At 41.0% G+C, this 14531-nt stretch overlaps 1 protein-coding gene across 1 annotated transcript in view; it reads left to right on the top strand.

The window, feature by feature from the left end:
* Positions 1 to 14531, top strand: part of PLPPR1 (phospholipid phosphatase related 1) — a 119396-nt gene that overhangs the window by 47919 nt on the left and 56946 nt on the right. Inside the window, exon 2 of the mRNA XM_058043906.1 lies at positions 9178 to 9285. Within this exon, the coding sequence (XP_057899889.1) occupies positions 9223 to 9285 (63 nt within the window). The 5' untranslated portion in view covers positions 9178 to 9222. The remainder of the gene's footprint in view (positions 1 to 9177; positions 9286 to 14531) is intronic.

The raw sequence follows: 14531 nt of genomic DNA, 5'->3' as shown, positions 1-14531 counted from the left end.
GGAGTCCACTGGCTTGTGCCTGTTACATGACCAGTTTTTAAACCAGCTCACCATGATTTTGAGAGGAAATTTCCAATGCAGAATTCATCCCCTGGAAAAAAAAATATCAGAAATAAATACAACCACGTTAATCACCTGATTTTCATCCCCTTACCCTGTCTAGCATTGCTGTGCTCTGCTCCTTCCCATGCTCATTTCAACATTTCTGCCTGTTGATCTTTATACTGAGACCTGTGTGAACACCCCCCCAAAGTGTTGGGTTCCTAAGCTGTCATAGAAGGGCAGTGGGAGGAAAGGGGTTTGGGAATTTACTCACAGATGTCCATCTGAAGCCTGAGAGTAGCTGGCACTTTGCACAGCCTTCATCCCTGCACTTAAATGAGTGGATCAGCAGCTTGCTTGGACTTAGGCTCAGCAGATGTGGCATACAAAAGCACCATGCAGCACATATTTTTGAAATACGTTTTTAATATTGGCATTCCCAAAATTAGGTCTGTGCAGAGCTGTGAAGCTCCATTATAAATGAAAATATTTCTCATTCTTGCTAACACATAAGCAGCCAATTGGTTTTTTTAATAGCTCAATAGGTTTCAGTCGAACAGTTGGCTAAGGTTTTGTGAAAAAAAAAATGAAAACCAGTTTTCTGGAGTAAAGTACAAATTTATGAATGAAGAAAATGCCTTTGAATATTTTTTTCTTATGATACAGTATTTTAATAATTTTAAAATAACATTAAGTTATCTTTGGCAAAATGCTGCTGCTTTTGGGAGGGTGAGGTTAGAGTGTTTTCTAGAGTCTATTTTAGTGATAGATGAAATTTTCAGTCCTGTGCTTTTACCTCACGTGAAAAGCTGTGGTCTGTTTTACTCTCCTACCCTCCATCCCATAGGAGTTTCCATGTAGTTCATTCAATTTTCCTCTCATCTGCATCATTCTACTGTTACCTGCTATATTCTTGAAGTTTTCTTTTGCTTTCTTCTTTTTCTTCAATATTGGTCTCCCTCCTTTTTCACCAGTTTAGAGCCTGAGGTGGAGGCTGCTGGTTTTCTCCTCTTGAAATTGTTCAGTTTCCTCAATGCCTGTTGGTCCTTTGCATGGGGACTCACCAAACAGAATTGAACTAGTTTCAGAGCGTAAAATTTGGTCACAAGCCCTTCATGATAGTATCCCAAGTACCTTGGGGATTTTCGGTTTCCAGCCAGAACCTTGCAAGCCTATAGGTGCAAATCAGAAATGGTGTTGATTTTTTTTTTTGGTGAGTTATACAAAGGAGACGATCCGTGTAGAACTATCGTGGAATAGTTTACAGATGGTGATTTAGCATAAACAGAGTAGCTGTATCTCAAGCCCATGACTAATTAACTCAAGGAGTTGCAGTTCTGGATCTCAGCTATGTTACTTTCGAATAATATCCCACTACATTCCCATTACACTGATCATGCAATTTATCTCTGTAATTCAGAATCCTTTATGTACAGGAAGAGTTACATTATTGCTGACCACACCTGCAATTTTATTGCTTTAAATACCTTAGAGGTGGATGGAGTTTTAACCAGTCAGAAGTAAAAGAAACAACCTGAAACGTGCCTTTTGTTTGTTCAGAAAAGATCGCAAGGTGATTGGTCTAAATAAAGGTGACGTGACTTCAGGTGGGATGGGTGGAGGTCAGTAATAGTCTTTCTTCTTCCCACAAGGGTTTCATTTAGATTCACTTTAAAGTTTGAAAGGCTGAAATGTGACCTAGAGCAGTTAGGGTGGCTTTTTTTTTTTTTTTTTTTTACTTAAAGGACAGTTAGGAGCAGGACAGTCTTGTAATTGCATAGATAAACTTAGTGGGTTTTTTGTTTTTTTTTTTGTTTTTTTTTTTTCTGGAGACTGCTTGTTATTTTCTTAAAGAATTCCATAATGAAATTAGTCAGATTCCTTCTTCATTTATCATGTGCCCCTAATCCTTTTGCAAAAAAAGAGAGGAGCATTGTCAGCTATAGCAGGTAAAACCTTTCATTCATGCGGTTTTGCTGATGTGACACCACATTCCAGTGCATTTCATTCAAAACAACACCAAGTAAGTGATACAGTGAAAAATTTCAAAAAGAATTCAGTGTCTCACCAAATGGAGCAGACCAACCATGATGATGGTTCCAGACCTGCTGGACAAGGAGAGGTCCATGGGTTTGAGAGGGTTCAGAACTGGGCTTGTGGCCATTTTGTTTGGCTTTCTGGATATTAGCATGCACATACCTGCTATTCACTCAGATATGTTTGGGTTCTCTTTGACATCTATAGAATTCTGGCCAAGTGGTATAAATGAAAATTCTGTTGGCAGAAGCTGTGGCATTGAAATGTCACTTTCCTCCCCTCACTAAGATGATGTTAGAGGCCCTCTGCTGTGCTGACATAACACTTGAACTCTCTTGAAGATATAAGTGGTGCAGAACCCTTATAAGTCTGCCTATCCATGGACTTTGTACTGTTATTTGCCACTCAGTCGTGGGATATTTTCTACATGAAGCTGGTAACAAGGGAAAACAACTCTAACAACCCTTGAAATCTGAGGCATCACTTTCTTCCAGGTATCAAAATCTGCTTTGACACCAGGGATTCAGCAACACATTTTTAAAAGAATGAATTTAGGAATCAAGATAGTTATTAATGTAGCTTTTTTCATAACCAGATGGGCTATCTACTAACAGAAATAATTTCAGATATGCTGTGAACTCTATTACTTATGTATCACTGTTCTGTGTCAAGTGCTGAATGTGAAGATGCGACTTCTGCTAGCAGAAAAGAGTCAGAATTCTCATCAGAGAAAGAAAAATTTTCTGCTTTAAATGCTGCAAAATATTTTTTATGTAGTGGTGAACATGTGTGGATTTATTTTGCATATTGTTTTTATTCCTTTTTTTGGCTGCTATTAGTGATATGTAATTAGTTTTTTGGCCAGGAGCCTGTGGAGACACCTTTAAGGAGCACTTTCACTGACAGGGCAATTTATTTGAATGGCGTACCTATTGAATGGTATTGTTCTCCTGGCAGAAACCAGGAGAATTGATAATAAATTGTATTCTGGGGTGAGATCTATATGCAGTAAACTGAGCTTCTGCTTTGCCAGTTCAGTTCCCCTTTTCAGTGTTCTGGCAAAGTGGGACATTGTGCTGCTCACACAGGAGTGCCCTTGGAGACAGCCACCAGCCGAGGCCTGAAGCTGCACATAACATTTGTTTGTTTGTTTATTGCCACTAGACAACTTCACATTTAACAGCTAAAGATCAAGCATGACTCAGACACTCAGGTTTGGACAGGCATTTTCTCCAGTCTCACACCATGTTACTGGTTTAGTGGCTGTGGTGTTGGTGTCCCTGTGCCTCTCAGTTCACGGGAAATGAGTAAAGAGTTCTTTGATGGTATAAGTGTCTTCCCTTTTTCCCAAGCCCCATTGTGTGTAGGGCACATTTCCTCAAAGGCAACGTAATCCAAAGGATAACTTTCTCCTTGGCAGGTTGTCTTGGTTTTGGAGTCTGCTGAGGAAGGCAGGAGCCTCCCCTGAAATGGAGAATGTAAACCCTCCCCACCCCTCCGAATTGCTATAAGTTTTAAATTAAGGGGCTCTCAGGCAAAAATATGGGAGTAGGAAATAGCAGTTCTTTAATAGGGAAGAAAAATAAAAGGATAAAATAAACAATGTAGTACACTAAAACAACACTGACAGAGTCAGAACCCAACCTGACACCCTGTGGGGTGTTGGTAGCAGTCCAACTGGAAATGTGGCTTCAGCCCTCCTGGGGTGTCAGGTGTGATTCTATTGGAGCAGGATTCTGTAGAGAAGGATGTATTCTTCCTCCAAACATCCAGTGGAAGAAGAGACAGCTGCTTTTCCTCTGGGAAATCCAGTGGAGAACACATGCTGGTGTTTCAGAACCTCCAGATTATATCTGGGTAGCAATGCTTGGCTCCTCCCTCTGGGCAGAGCATCCCACAATGGGATGCTGTAGTTCTTATCAGTCATGCAGTGACATTCAATAGCCTGTTATCAGCAATGTCCCCTCTGGAGAGAGGAGTGTTTGTGATCACTCAAAGAGAGAGATAAGGCATACTGCCCACTTGACAAAGGTTATCTGCCATACAGATGGTAATAGAATACATCTTGCCTCGCAATTTTCAACACAGGGAAAAATTAGTGCATTGTGAGCCACTGAGGTAACAGAGTGCCAGTTGTCTGTACCTTGTAATTGTTGCAACCATTGTTATTTTCTTAGTTTTGCTGTTTTCAGGCAAGCGGTCTGCTTTGTGTTTGGGTGCAAGACTGGCAAGCAGATGTTATGCCACAAAGCCATTTGTGCTTTTTGTCATGTGGTTTGGCTTTTGAAGTGATTCATGCCACCACTGTGGTTTCAATTACTTTGAGAACAGTAACATCTGTACTTGGAATTTACTGACTGCCTTTTGCAGTAAAATCTTACTTTTATTCCTTCGGCCCTTTTTTGTGCATCAGTTCGATTTATGTGGAAGAGAGCTCTGGGGAAGGCATTTTAACCCTCTATTTTTCTGTTTCAACATGTTCAGAACTGCAGGCATGCTTATGGAGAGCTTGCACAGGGATAATGTGGAGCCTTTGGACATGGCAGGTGAAATTACAAAGAGAAAATGTGAGGCTGTCACATCTCGGGGCGTGTTTGATCAGCCCTCATTTTGTAACGTTGCACTGTGTGTTCTGCTGGCTCCAGCAGCAAGCAGGCAGGGAAACCTGTATTCCTGAAATGTGCAATTTCTTGTGCAGGAATTAGCAAGCACATTTGAAGTGCAGAGATTGTGTTGTCAAGTGGACAGAGCGCCTGACAGGAGTCTGAGAAGAATTGTCTTTCTTCAGCCTGTACATTGAGTCATTCTGTGATGTTTGGCAAATTGCTTCAACTGTTTCCCCCCACAGGAAATAGAGGACCCCCCTTTACAGTGAGATCTGTAAGAGATAGTATAATATATAGTGATTATAAAGATACAGTTCTTTGCCAAAGCCTAGATAATCATTGTTAGCAGCAGTATTGTTTTTAATTTGTTTCCTTAACTGAACAGGGGTTTGACATAAGCAATTTGTGTTTCATTTGGGCAAAATGATCGTTGATGTAATGGTGCAGAGGTTGATGTAATGGTGCAGAGGTTTTGATGATTTTTTTTACTTGTAAACAGAATAAATGTTTTAATGAGAGTAAAGATCTTTTTAATTTGAAGCCAATTGCCAGCAGAGGTCTGCAAATTGCTACCGTAAGATTCAAGTAATTTGCATAAGGAAATACTGATGTATTTCAAGTATCTTTTATATTGTTACAGAAATACTTGGTGTTCCTTCTAACGTAATATTTACACCTTGTTTTGGAAGCATATTAGCTGCTGCTGAAACGATCATGAAACTAAGAGACAGAAAACCATTTTTTTTGTGTTTGCATCACATCCTGGTACCAAATGTGCAGTGGTTACCCTCCTCACCTCTTTCCTGGTCAGGAGGATTTGGGATTCTCCTGTGAGGTGGTATCCCACATGTGCCAGTGGCTTTGCTGCTGTGGTTTGTGTAGCAACTCCTGGATTTCAGGCTGGTGATCTCTGACCTACAGAAAAACAAACAAGCATTGATTCTGCTTAACTGAAATGCAGTTAAAAACTGTGATGAACAGGGCCTGTTAGCATGTCTGGATTGCTGGTTTGAGGGTTCTCCACAGAAACCCAGACATCCACTGCGGCAGTGTGTGAAATGCATTGTTCATCTTCTCTTCCTTCCAATGCAGGACATGGCTTAAAAAACATAGGTTTGACCATAGGGTCTCCAGAGGAATAGACCACAATTAACTGTTTTGATGACTGATCACACAGAACAGCGGCTGAATATGCTGTGGCTGCTGCAGGAACTCACACTGTAAAGGCTCAGTGAATGCTGGTTTGTCCTAGATATGTCCTTGCTGTCTGCCACATGCTCACATAAAGGGCTTTAGAATATACATGAATGGGGCATTCTGAAACCCATTCCCCTGGACAGACCCCTGAGGCAAGAAAAATCTCTTCAGCTTGAATTCTCTTTTTCTTTGCTGTCTTTTTCATTCAGTTTTCAATTAACTTATTTATATTCTCTGCCTCCACTTGCTCTCCCAGGAGATGCCAGGCAATGACCCCCTGTGCTGTAGATATGGAGCTTTCTGAAAATGCACAGGTGAGGTACATTGAACAAGATGAGAGCTAATTTTAATTAATTCACAAATATATATTGCATCCTACAATTACATATATTGTTTTAAGAGTGGAAGCATCTCATAATACCAAAGCTTCAGATTATTAATAATATCTCTACAGTGAATTCTAATTAGTTAGAGTAGGTTTGACCAGTTCTACTCTCATGCTGTGATAACATACCAGGCCTGAAAAGGTCACAGCTAGTGGGATCCAAAAAGACTCTTACGGTTTCCCTCACATGAGTTCCTTAGGAATTCAGTCAAATTGATAAAAACAGAAATAATAAATGGAGAAAGTTGATGCTGATATTATAGCTTTTATTTGCCATTGCTTTGGTCAGAGACTTTGGACTCCAAAAGTTTGTTCAGTGTGAAGAGGTCTGCCCGGATTAGAAAACAAGATTTTTACCACAATTTCTTTTACACCTTATTATGTAAGAGAGAACTCAGTTTTGCTCAAAGGACCATAATAAGGTGTAAAATAAATTTTGGTGAAAATCTTGAGTTCTCTCTGGCTGCTCTGCAGGCTAAAGCATCTGGGGTTTGCTGTAATCTGTGTTTTGCTGTCAATATCCCTAGAGGACTCATTGCCAGCTGAACAGAGACAAAAGATGATGCTCCCACCAGGACTGCACCTTTGCTTCCCTTTGCTCTTTTGTCAAGTAAACCTGATAAAAAGACCAAGCACTGGTAGCTGAGGGTTTTCCCACAATCTAGGAATTAGCTGATCATGCAACAATTTGGTCTCTTCCTACTTCAGCCTGACACAAATGTGTCATCACACAGGAGAGAAGCTGGCATGTAAAATACTTTCCCATAGCCAGTGCAGTTTTTTTAAACCAGTGGTGCACAATAAACTTAAAGGAACAGCCATGGTGATAAACATCTGTGAAATCAGGGGTCCCCTAGTGTTAAATCATGCAGTTTTATATGACTATGAACCCTCAGTTTCTTTGCCAGTTTGTTCAGTTGCTTTCAGTCATCTATTGTGAATGGCATTTAAATTCTTGGATTGCCTTGCAACCCTCTGTTTTGGTTAGGAACACACATGAGCTGCAACTGAAGGCATAGCTTGGGGTTACAGTATTGTATATGGAAAATCCTGGTTATTTCTAACCTTAGTCTGGTTAACCTTAGTCTAACCTTAGAAAAGTTTCATTGAATAAGGCTCTGTAGGCTGCTCTGACTCTTTAACCTGCTGTTCCACCAGGTTCTATGTTTGCCAAGCCACAGGGCACAAGAGCTGGAGATATTAAAAGTGGTGTTATAAAATAAGCTGCTGATTTATTAATTTTTTCCCAGGGTCCAAATGCGGTTGGATTACCTTGTCTTTTTTAAAGCAATGACACTAACCTCTGAGATAAACCCCATTTTATTTAATATGTAAAGTTGAAGTCTGTTTGGAAAATGAGATGTTTTGAGAATATTTGTATTTTAGAATTGGATACAGTGTAAGATGGAGCGTCTGAGGTACATCACAGGTGCCATTCCTGCCTATTTTGTTTGCCCTGAAACTGTATTTCTCAATGCTTAGCAGTTGAGAAGCTCTTCTTGACACAGAATGTGGCCTCACTGGAGTCACAGTAGCTCTGCTGTGCCTAAATCCACTATATACATTGTGTATTTTCCATCTGTGGGTTAAGCTGTGAGGAGCTGAGATCAGGAACACCTTAAGCAGTTCACAGGTGGTGAGACAAGAGCCTGCATTGTGGTGCAGGTGGCAAGCACTGGCAGCTGATCCAGCTCCTCCACCCTGTCCTCAGGTGAGCTCCCTTGTGCTGACCATGGTATTTCTCCCAGTAGCCCTGCTGAGAGCTGGTGACAAGTCACTGACCTCTCTGTGAACCTCACAGGCTCCATGTGCCAAGGCCTGAATTGCCACCCAGGTGCCAGTGAGGTCAGAGAGTCACAGGAGGATGCTGTGCAAAGCACCCTCTGCAAAATACATCAGTTCCATCTCCCTCCTCCTGCCTGGCCCTGACGCATGGAGGAGCTTGGCATCAGGGCAGAGTTTCTGTGTGAGTGTTGCAAGTGAGGCTGGACCCATCTGAATTTGTGATGCTGTTTATTGTGCTTGGGCCAAAATTGGTAGCAGAGGATTTTGATTCTCTCCTGTGTCTCATGCTTTGTGCAATCCTGCACCTGGCAGCTCTGGACTTTTCCAGCTCCCCTCCTACTCTGTGTCTCCCTGTAAAGGCATTTAAACCAGATTTAGCTTCTTGATTTGTTGCCTCATGCATGCAGAAAAAGACAGACACTGTCTGTAAAATTTGTGTTAGTCTTCTTTTCTCTGCTTCTTCTACTTTTCATGCAAAAATAGTGTCTTAGCTCAGTGTTATAGGGTCGTGTTAACTAAGATAGCCGGTAGCCTGAAGAAACGCTAAGTGGGTAGATTTTGATGTGTTAATGTATGAATTGATATCAGAACAGAAAAGCTCTGCAGAAAAAGCCCAGGTCTTCATTGCATTTGCTTGTTATGGGGAGAGAGGTTTTGTGCATAACACATGCTGTCATCTTGAGCAGATTTATACAGATAAACATTCTGATCATGTGTACAGTCAGTGTACTGTAAGCATATCTGTCAAAGTGCAAGTTTAAAAGTCAATTACCAAAATCTCCTGGTTTAAAACACACTGTAGGCAGGTCAGTGGGCTGAAAAATGTGATTTTACAATTCAGAAGAAGAATCTTTTGCTTGGGAGTGGATTGTATTTAAGGAAAACTATTGTATTCCTTATCACCCTTGGCTCTATATATGATGTATCTTGTAACCTCTGTCTGTCTATTCTATTGTGTTGTAAGGGTAGAGCTTTCTCAGGGTGTTTTGTACACAGGTAGACCTTGAAGTTCTTACTAGACTGTGTCCTTGGTGTATTAGGTCAGTTCTCTATGTTATGAAACTAATTTTGGAGCTTGCAAAAATGTGAAATGTACTGAAATACCTCTGTCTTTTTCTTTTTCAGGATATAAAGTTTTGAACAGTGCCTCCCCAAGAAGTGTGATGAGAAATGGCTTTAGGAAACAATACCCAGAGAAGTTATTCCATCATCCCCTGCTTCATCTTTGTTGAGGTGAGTGCAGCATTCAGCTGCCGGGCCACCACAGAAGGCAGCTCTTCCCTGCAGGAATCAAGTAATTTGTTAGCAATTTTATTTGTAGCAAAGGATGCTGTCTTAGTTGATCACATAGATGTCCATGTTCATACTTGGTGCCATCAGATCCCCCTGAAAAAGTCCTGCATGAGTTACCCAGATCTCAGGCACAAGCATGCAAGAACAGGCAGAGACAGGGTGTATCCAAGACTTCTCTGTCTGGTTTTCTGGCTAGTCCTGTGGTGGGCAGTAGCTGCAGGTGATTGCTCATCCTCCTCAGACCTCTCTCCATCTTGGTGCTGCACAGGGACTAAAACTCATTCAAGGAAATTTCTGATCTCACAGTCTGATGGTTCATGGGCTTGGGAAGCAACACTCAGCTCTGATTTCAGTTGAGGTGGAACATAAAATGTAGATGAGGCATGCCTGACCTTTAAGTGTGATGAAGAAGCTTGGCTGGCACAAAGGGCTGAGAATTGTCCAGCAGTGAATCTGCAGTTCATGCTCCATGTCTTCGTTAAAAGCAGTTGGTGTGGTGGGATTTTTATTTATTAATTTATTATTTTATTAATTTAATCCATACAGATGGTAGTTTGTGGTTCTTATTTTACTTAGCCTAATACTGATAGACTGGGCAACATTCATTATTCAAATCCATGATTGTTCAGCTGGTGCTTATAAGGCAGTTTTCCTGGCAAGGAAAGTGACTCTGTTTCCAGTGAGGATTAAAGCTTCCCTCAGATTTAGATGGCAAAAAGGAGATAACTGCCTGTGAATAACCACCTTCAGAACCACCTGTCTGATGTAGCTTGGATGGAATGCTCACCCTTTGGCCCAAGTTCTGAGGTCCCTTGAGCCCTTCCATAAGAGAGGTGCCCAGAACTGTCAAAGGATTAATTGTTGTTCTGATGGAGACAATGGGTCACTGCTTTATTCTAATAGCTAGAGAAAGAAAGGATAAAACTGAGTGAAAAGCAGAAATGAGGTCAGAAAAACACCCTATAAAAACAATCAGAAATGGGTAGTCTCAAATTTATTGCTTAAACAAGCAGCTCTGAAGACTTTTAGTCCTCTAAAGAATTGAATGATGGGCCTGGTTGGCAGCTTGTGACAGTGACATAAATTGTTCCTCCTGTAGATAAGACTGTCATGAGGATTTTTTTGCTCCATAAATGTACATTGCTTGTCCTTTCACATAGTTGATTTGCTGATTAAAACACAACATTAAATTAAAAATCAGTCAAAACCAGAGAGGTAGTGTCTGAAACTATGTTCTCTCTGCTGCATTCTTCCCCTCTTTGTCCACAGTACAGATTTTTAATGCAGCACTACTGGGACTACAAATTCATAGGCTTGTGTCAAGCACTGTAGCATTAAACAACAGGAAATCTAATTTCCTGCTGGGAGTGCAGAGATGATTGATAGTAGCCATTCCATCTGAAAAGTCCCTGTAAATCTTAAGGCACACTGGAGATGTTCTTTTCCCACTGCTGTGCTTTTGAGACTAAAGTAAAGTGGTTTGGTTTTTTTTCCTTTTTTCCAGAGGAGGTGCCGCAGACACCAAGCCCTGTGCTGGATTACCTGGGTTAGGACAGACCCTATTTTTGTTGCTTTGAAGCAACCATGAGAATTGATTAGCAGTGTGACACCTTGCTGTTGCTGTGAAAAGCAGGACAGCTAAAAATAATGTTGCCTGCTTTCCTGACAATGTTTTTCTGTGGGAGAAAAATCCAGCAGCAGCCATGCTACCTGAACATAATAGGAAAAGAAATTTCACTGATTTTTTTTTTATTTTTCAGTAAAAAATTATCATAGGCCTGTTCCCCAGAATGTGCTGTCTCCTCCACTGTAGTCTTGTCCTCTGATTAAAAGTTTTGAGTCATTTGCTCTTAAGAAAATAGTGCTGAGCCTTGATTGTCATGTCAGATGCCCTGCCAGTAGCTATTTGGTAACTGCCTGCTCTGCAGTGTGCCTTCATGAAATTGTAGTGGCAGAGGTAGAAATGAGGTGACACAAGGAGTTTGGGCGCTTTAAATACCATCGTGCTTCAGTCTGTACAAATATGACACAGCTTCAGCCGCTATTCTAATTTCCATTTAATTTTCCTCCCACTGAACTAACTTGTAGCAGTTAGTTATTATAGAACCTGACCTGAAGATGAATGGCTCATTATAAAAACTTAAACCCTGTGCCTGACTCTACAAATTCCTTTTTATGTTCAAAATATGAAAGTTTTAATAATAAGGAGATAACATGTGATGTGTAATCTGAAATGACAGAAATGTTTAATCAACATTTTCATTCCCTAATTGGAAACACAATGTCACATTATGAGTGGATTTAAAGACTAAATAGGGAATCATTAAACTAATTTTGATCCACTTATCAAATCTGAGTCCCTCTCCCAAATAATGCAGGCAGCTTTCTGGATGATTCTTTATTATATTATAAGAGGTGTCATTACAGTCTGACATTTGCCACCAAACGTTTGTGAAGATTTGGTGCAGTACATTTTGTTAAACATGTAAACAATTAACAAGGATGTGCAGGAGACTGACGTTCTCCTTTTCCCTACCCTCCTTTGCAGACAGCATACTGAAAGAAGCCTTCAGGAGGCTCGGTTTGCATTAGACAGATGTTTAGTAGTGCAAACATCCCCCTCTCCACAGGCCCCAGAGCCCTCAGGAGTCAGGGATGGAGCCAGAGATGCTTTTGATATGCCCTGGGTTTGTCCCAACAAATGCCAGTGGTGCACAGCAGCCTGTGTGAGGGTTTGTTGCCGGCCATATTTTGTGGATAAAAGAAGAAAACCCCACAACTTTGTGAAAGTTGTAAAGCTTGGTATGTTTATTACAGCACTGGATGCATGCAGAGATTTCTCTCCTCAAAAAAGGCAGGTGTGCCTCTGACAAATTCAGGTCTCTTTTTATCTCTCTCTCAAATGCATATGCATACAGTTTCACAATAGGTTCATACATATTAATTCTTATGGACTCTGTGTGACATTTATCGCCAGTTCCTCCTTATCAAAAAAATTCCTGGATCAGGGCAGCCTGCCCTTGAATCGTTTCTGTTTTTTTTTCTCTGTCTCCCTCTGTCTGCTCACTATCTCTGTCCTGCAGTTTTCCCTTCAGCTTTGGCCTTACAGATTTTTCACCCTTCCTAGACATCTCACCTAATTCAAAATGGATTTTTACTCTGGGGGGATTTTTCACTCTGTCTCAGCCAGGACTGGTCACTGGAGTGGTCTCATGGATGGCAGGCAAGCATGAGAGAAAGGAGGAGAGGCAGCGTCTGGGATGACCGGAAGAAAATTATCCCATTCTTCCTTTCCCACTTATGGTGGCCAAAGCTCTTTGTGGGGCATCTCCTCCCTCCTTCACCTGCTGGGACAGGGCAATGTCAAAAGCACCTGTACCAACATTTCAGCACAGCTGTGCCATTGTTTTGCTACCCTATTTTACCAGGCTTGATCCAGGGAGTGCTGCATTCCCTCATTCCATGGAAGGATGTGTGCTGGTTGAAGGCAAGGAAAGGTACAATCACACCTGGCAGATGCATTTTTTACATGAAAGTACAGACAGATTTCTGCAGGTGAGGAATAAATTGTCAGAATGACTAAACTTCCTGAGGTCTGGGCAGTGCCAGGGATGGAAGTGGGAGAAGTGCAATGCCAGTCAAATCCCAGTCCTCCTCCTGTGGGACTGGTGAGCTGCTCTGAGGCCTTCATCCAGCAATGTTTTCCGTGCTCTGTGCTCTTGCCCTCTCTTTGTTCATCTCATTTTGGCAATCAGGTTTCCAGGAGAAAACTCAGGCTAGGGAGCTGTAGGAGAGGGTCCAGTGTGGCTTTGAATTTGGTAGGTCTAAGAGTTGTTCTGGCTTTTGCAGCCTGTTTGACATCATCATTAGTGACAGGAAGCGCAAGGGGTTGTGATAATTGCATTTAGCAAATAGATGTTGGGAGGAAAGTTCCATACTGTGAGTAAACAGCACCCCCACAACTACACATGACTTCAGGGGGAAGGCATGAGAGCAGCTCCAGAGCCATTGTGTGTGTTTGAATGGTGGTTATTGAAGAAGCAATGTCCTTTTCTTTCTGCAAAGAAAACCCTCTTCTCAATGAGAGTAAGGACTGTAATGGCTCTCTAGGCAACAAAAGGAGAAATTTGATCTGGGATTTCTGCTGATGAGGCATTTTCTACTTAATTTTTTCTCCTCCTCACACCGCAGGCCCTGGCCTGAGGGCTTGAGGGGTTTCAGGGAGTTATATAAGGATTTATTTTCAAGTGCAGTTACTCCTGAAGGAGTTGGGCACGTCTGAGGTGTTTCTTTGCCCATGAAAACACTAAAATTTTCTGGAACCAGATTTAATTAAATTGTCTTAAATTGATCAAAGAGTTACCAAAAGGCTTTGATATATGACTGATGTATATTCTTCATTGTGATTCATTGTGGATTATTGTAATGCTGACTTTGACAAGGTAATAGGGGCAGACTCAAATATGTAACACCATTATAACTTAAAACATTGGGCATCTTTAAATTCTGTAATCTGAAGATCCCACTTTTTCACACTTAATCCATTATTCTGCCCTCAGGAAAGCTTTTGCAGGCAGAGTGGAAAGTGTTTCTTTTTGACAGCCCAATATATAGGACATTGCAAAAGGCTGAGGATTTCACACAGAAAATATCTTCTCCCCTTCCCCCAAATGAATAAAATAAAAAATCTGAAAAATAAAAAGTTCCAGTCTTACATTTATTTTGGTACAAACTTGGATTTGAACTGTAAGTATGCTGTAACCTCACAGGATTTCTGTTTCTTCGGTGGGATACATTTTCCTTTACTTTTGACTATTTTATGTTTGGACAGATTGGATCATCTTCAAATATCAGTTCAAATGTAATTAAAAAAAAAAGTTTCAACTTACAGAGGCACTGAAGGAAAACATTCTTCTTCCTTGCCCACATACATTTTCATGTCAGTACTTTGTGTAGTCAAGCTAACAGCTGAACTACCGAGTAGCAGGAGAATTTCTGCAATACTGAAATCGTTTGTGTAAGTGAGACAAGTGCCTCTTGAACTTCTGTTTGTCATCAGCATCACAGCAGGGCTTGGGGAGCTGTGAAAAACTCAGTGAATTTAGAACATTTGTGACATATGTGGCACTTGTTTTATTATAATTTCCTAGTTAGGTATTCTGAAAATTTAAAAGGTTTTGTACATT

The sequence above is a fragment of the Melospiza georgiana genome, chromosome Z, assembly GCF_028018845.1.
Source record: "Melospiza georgiana isolate bMelGeo1 chromosome Z, bMelGeo1.pri, whole genome shotgun sequence".
NCBI classification, from domain to species: domain Eukaryota; kingdom Metazoa; phylum Chordata; class Aves; order Passeriformes; family Passerellidae; genus Melospiza; species Melospiza georgiana.
Note: the sequence above shows the minus strand (reverse complement) of the source record. Positions and strands in the feature narration are given on the sequence as shown.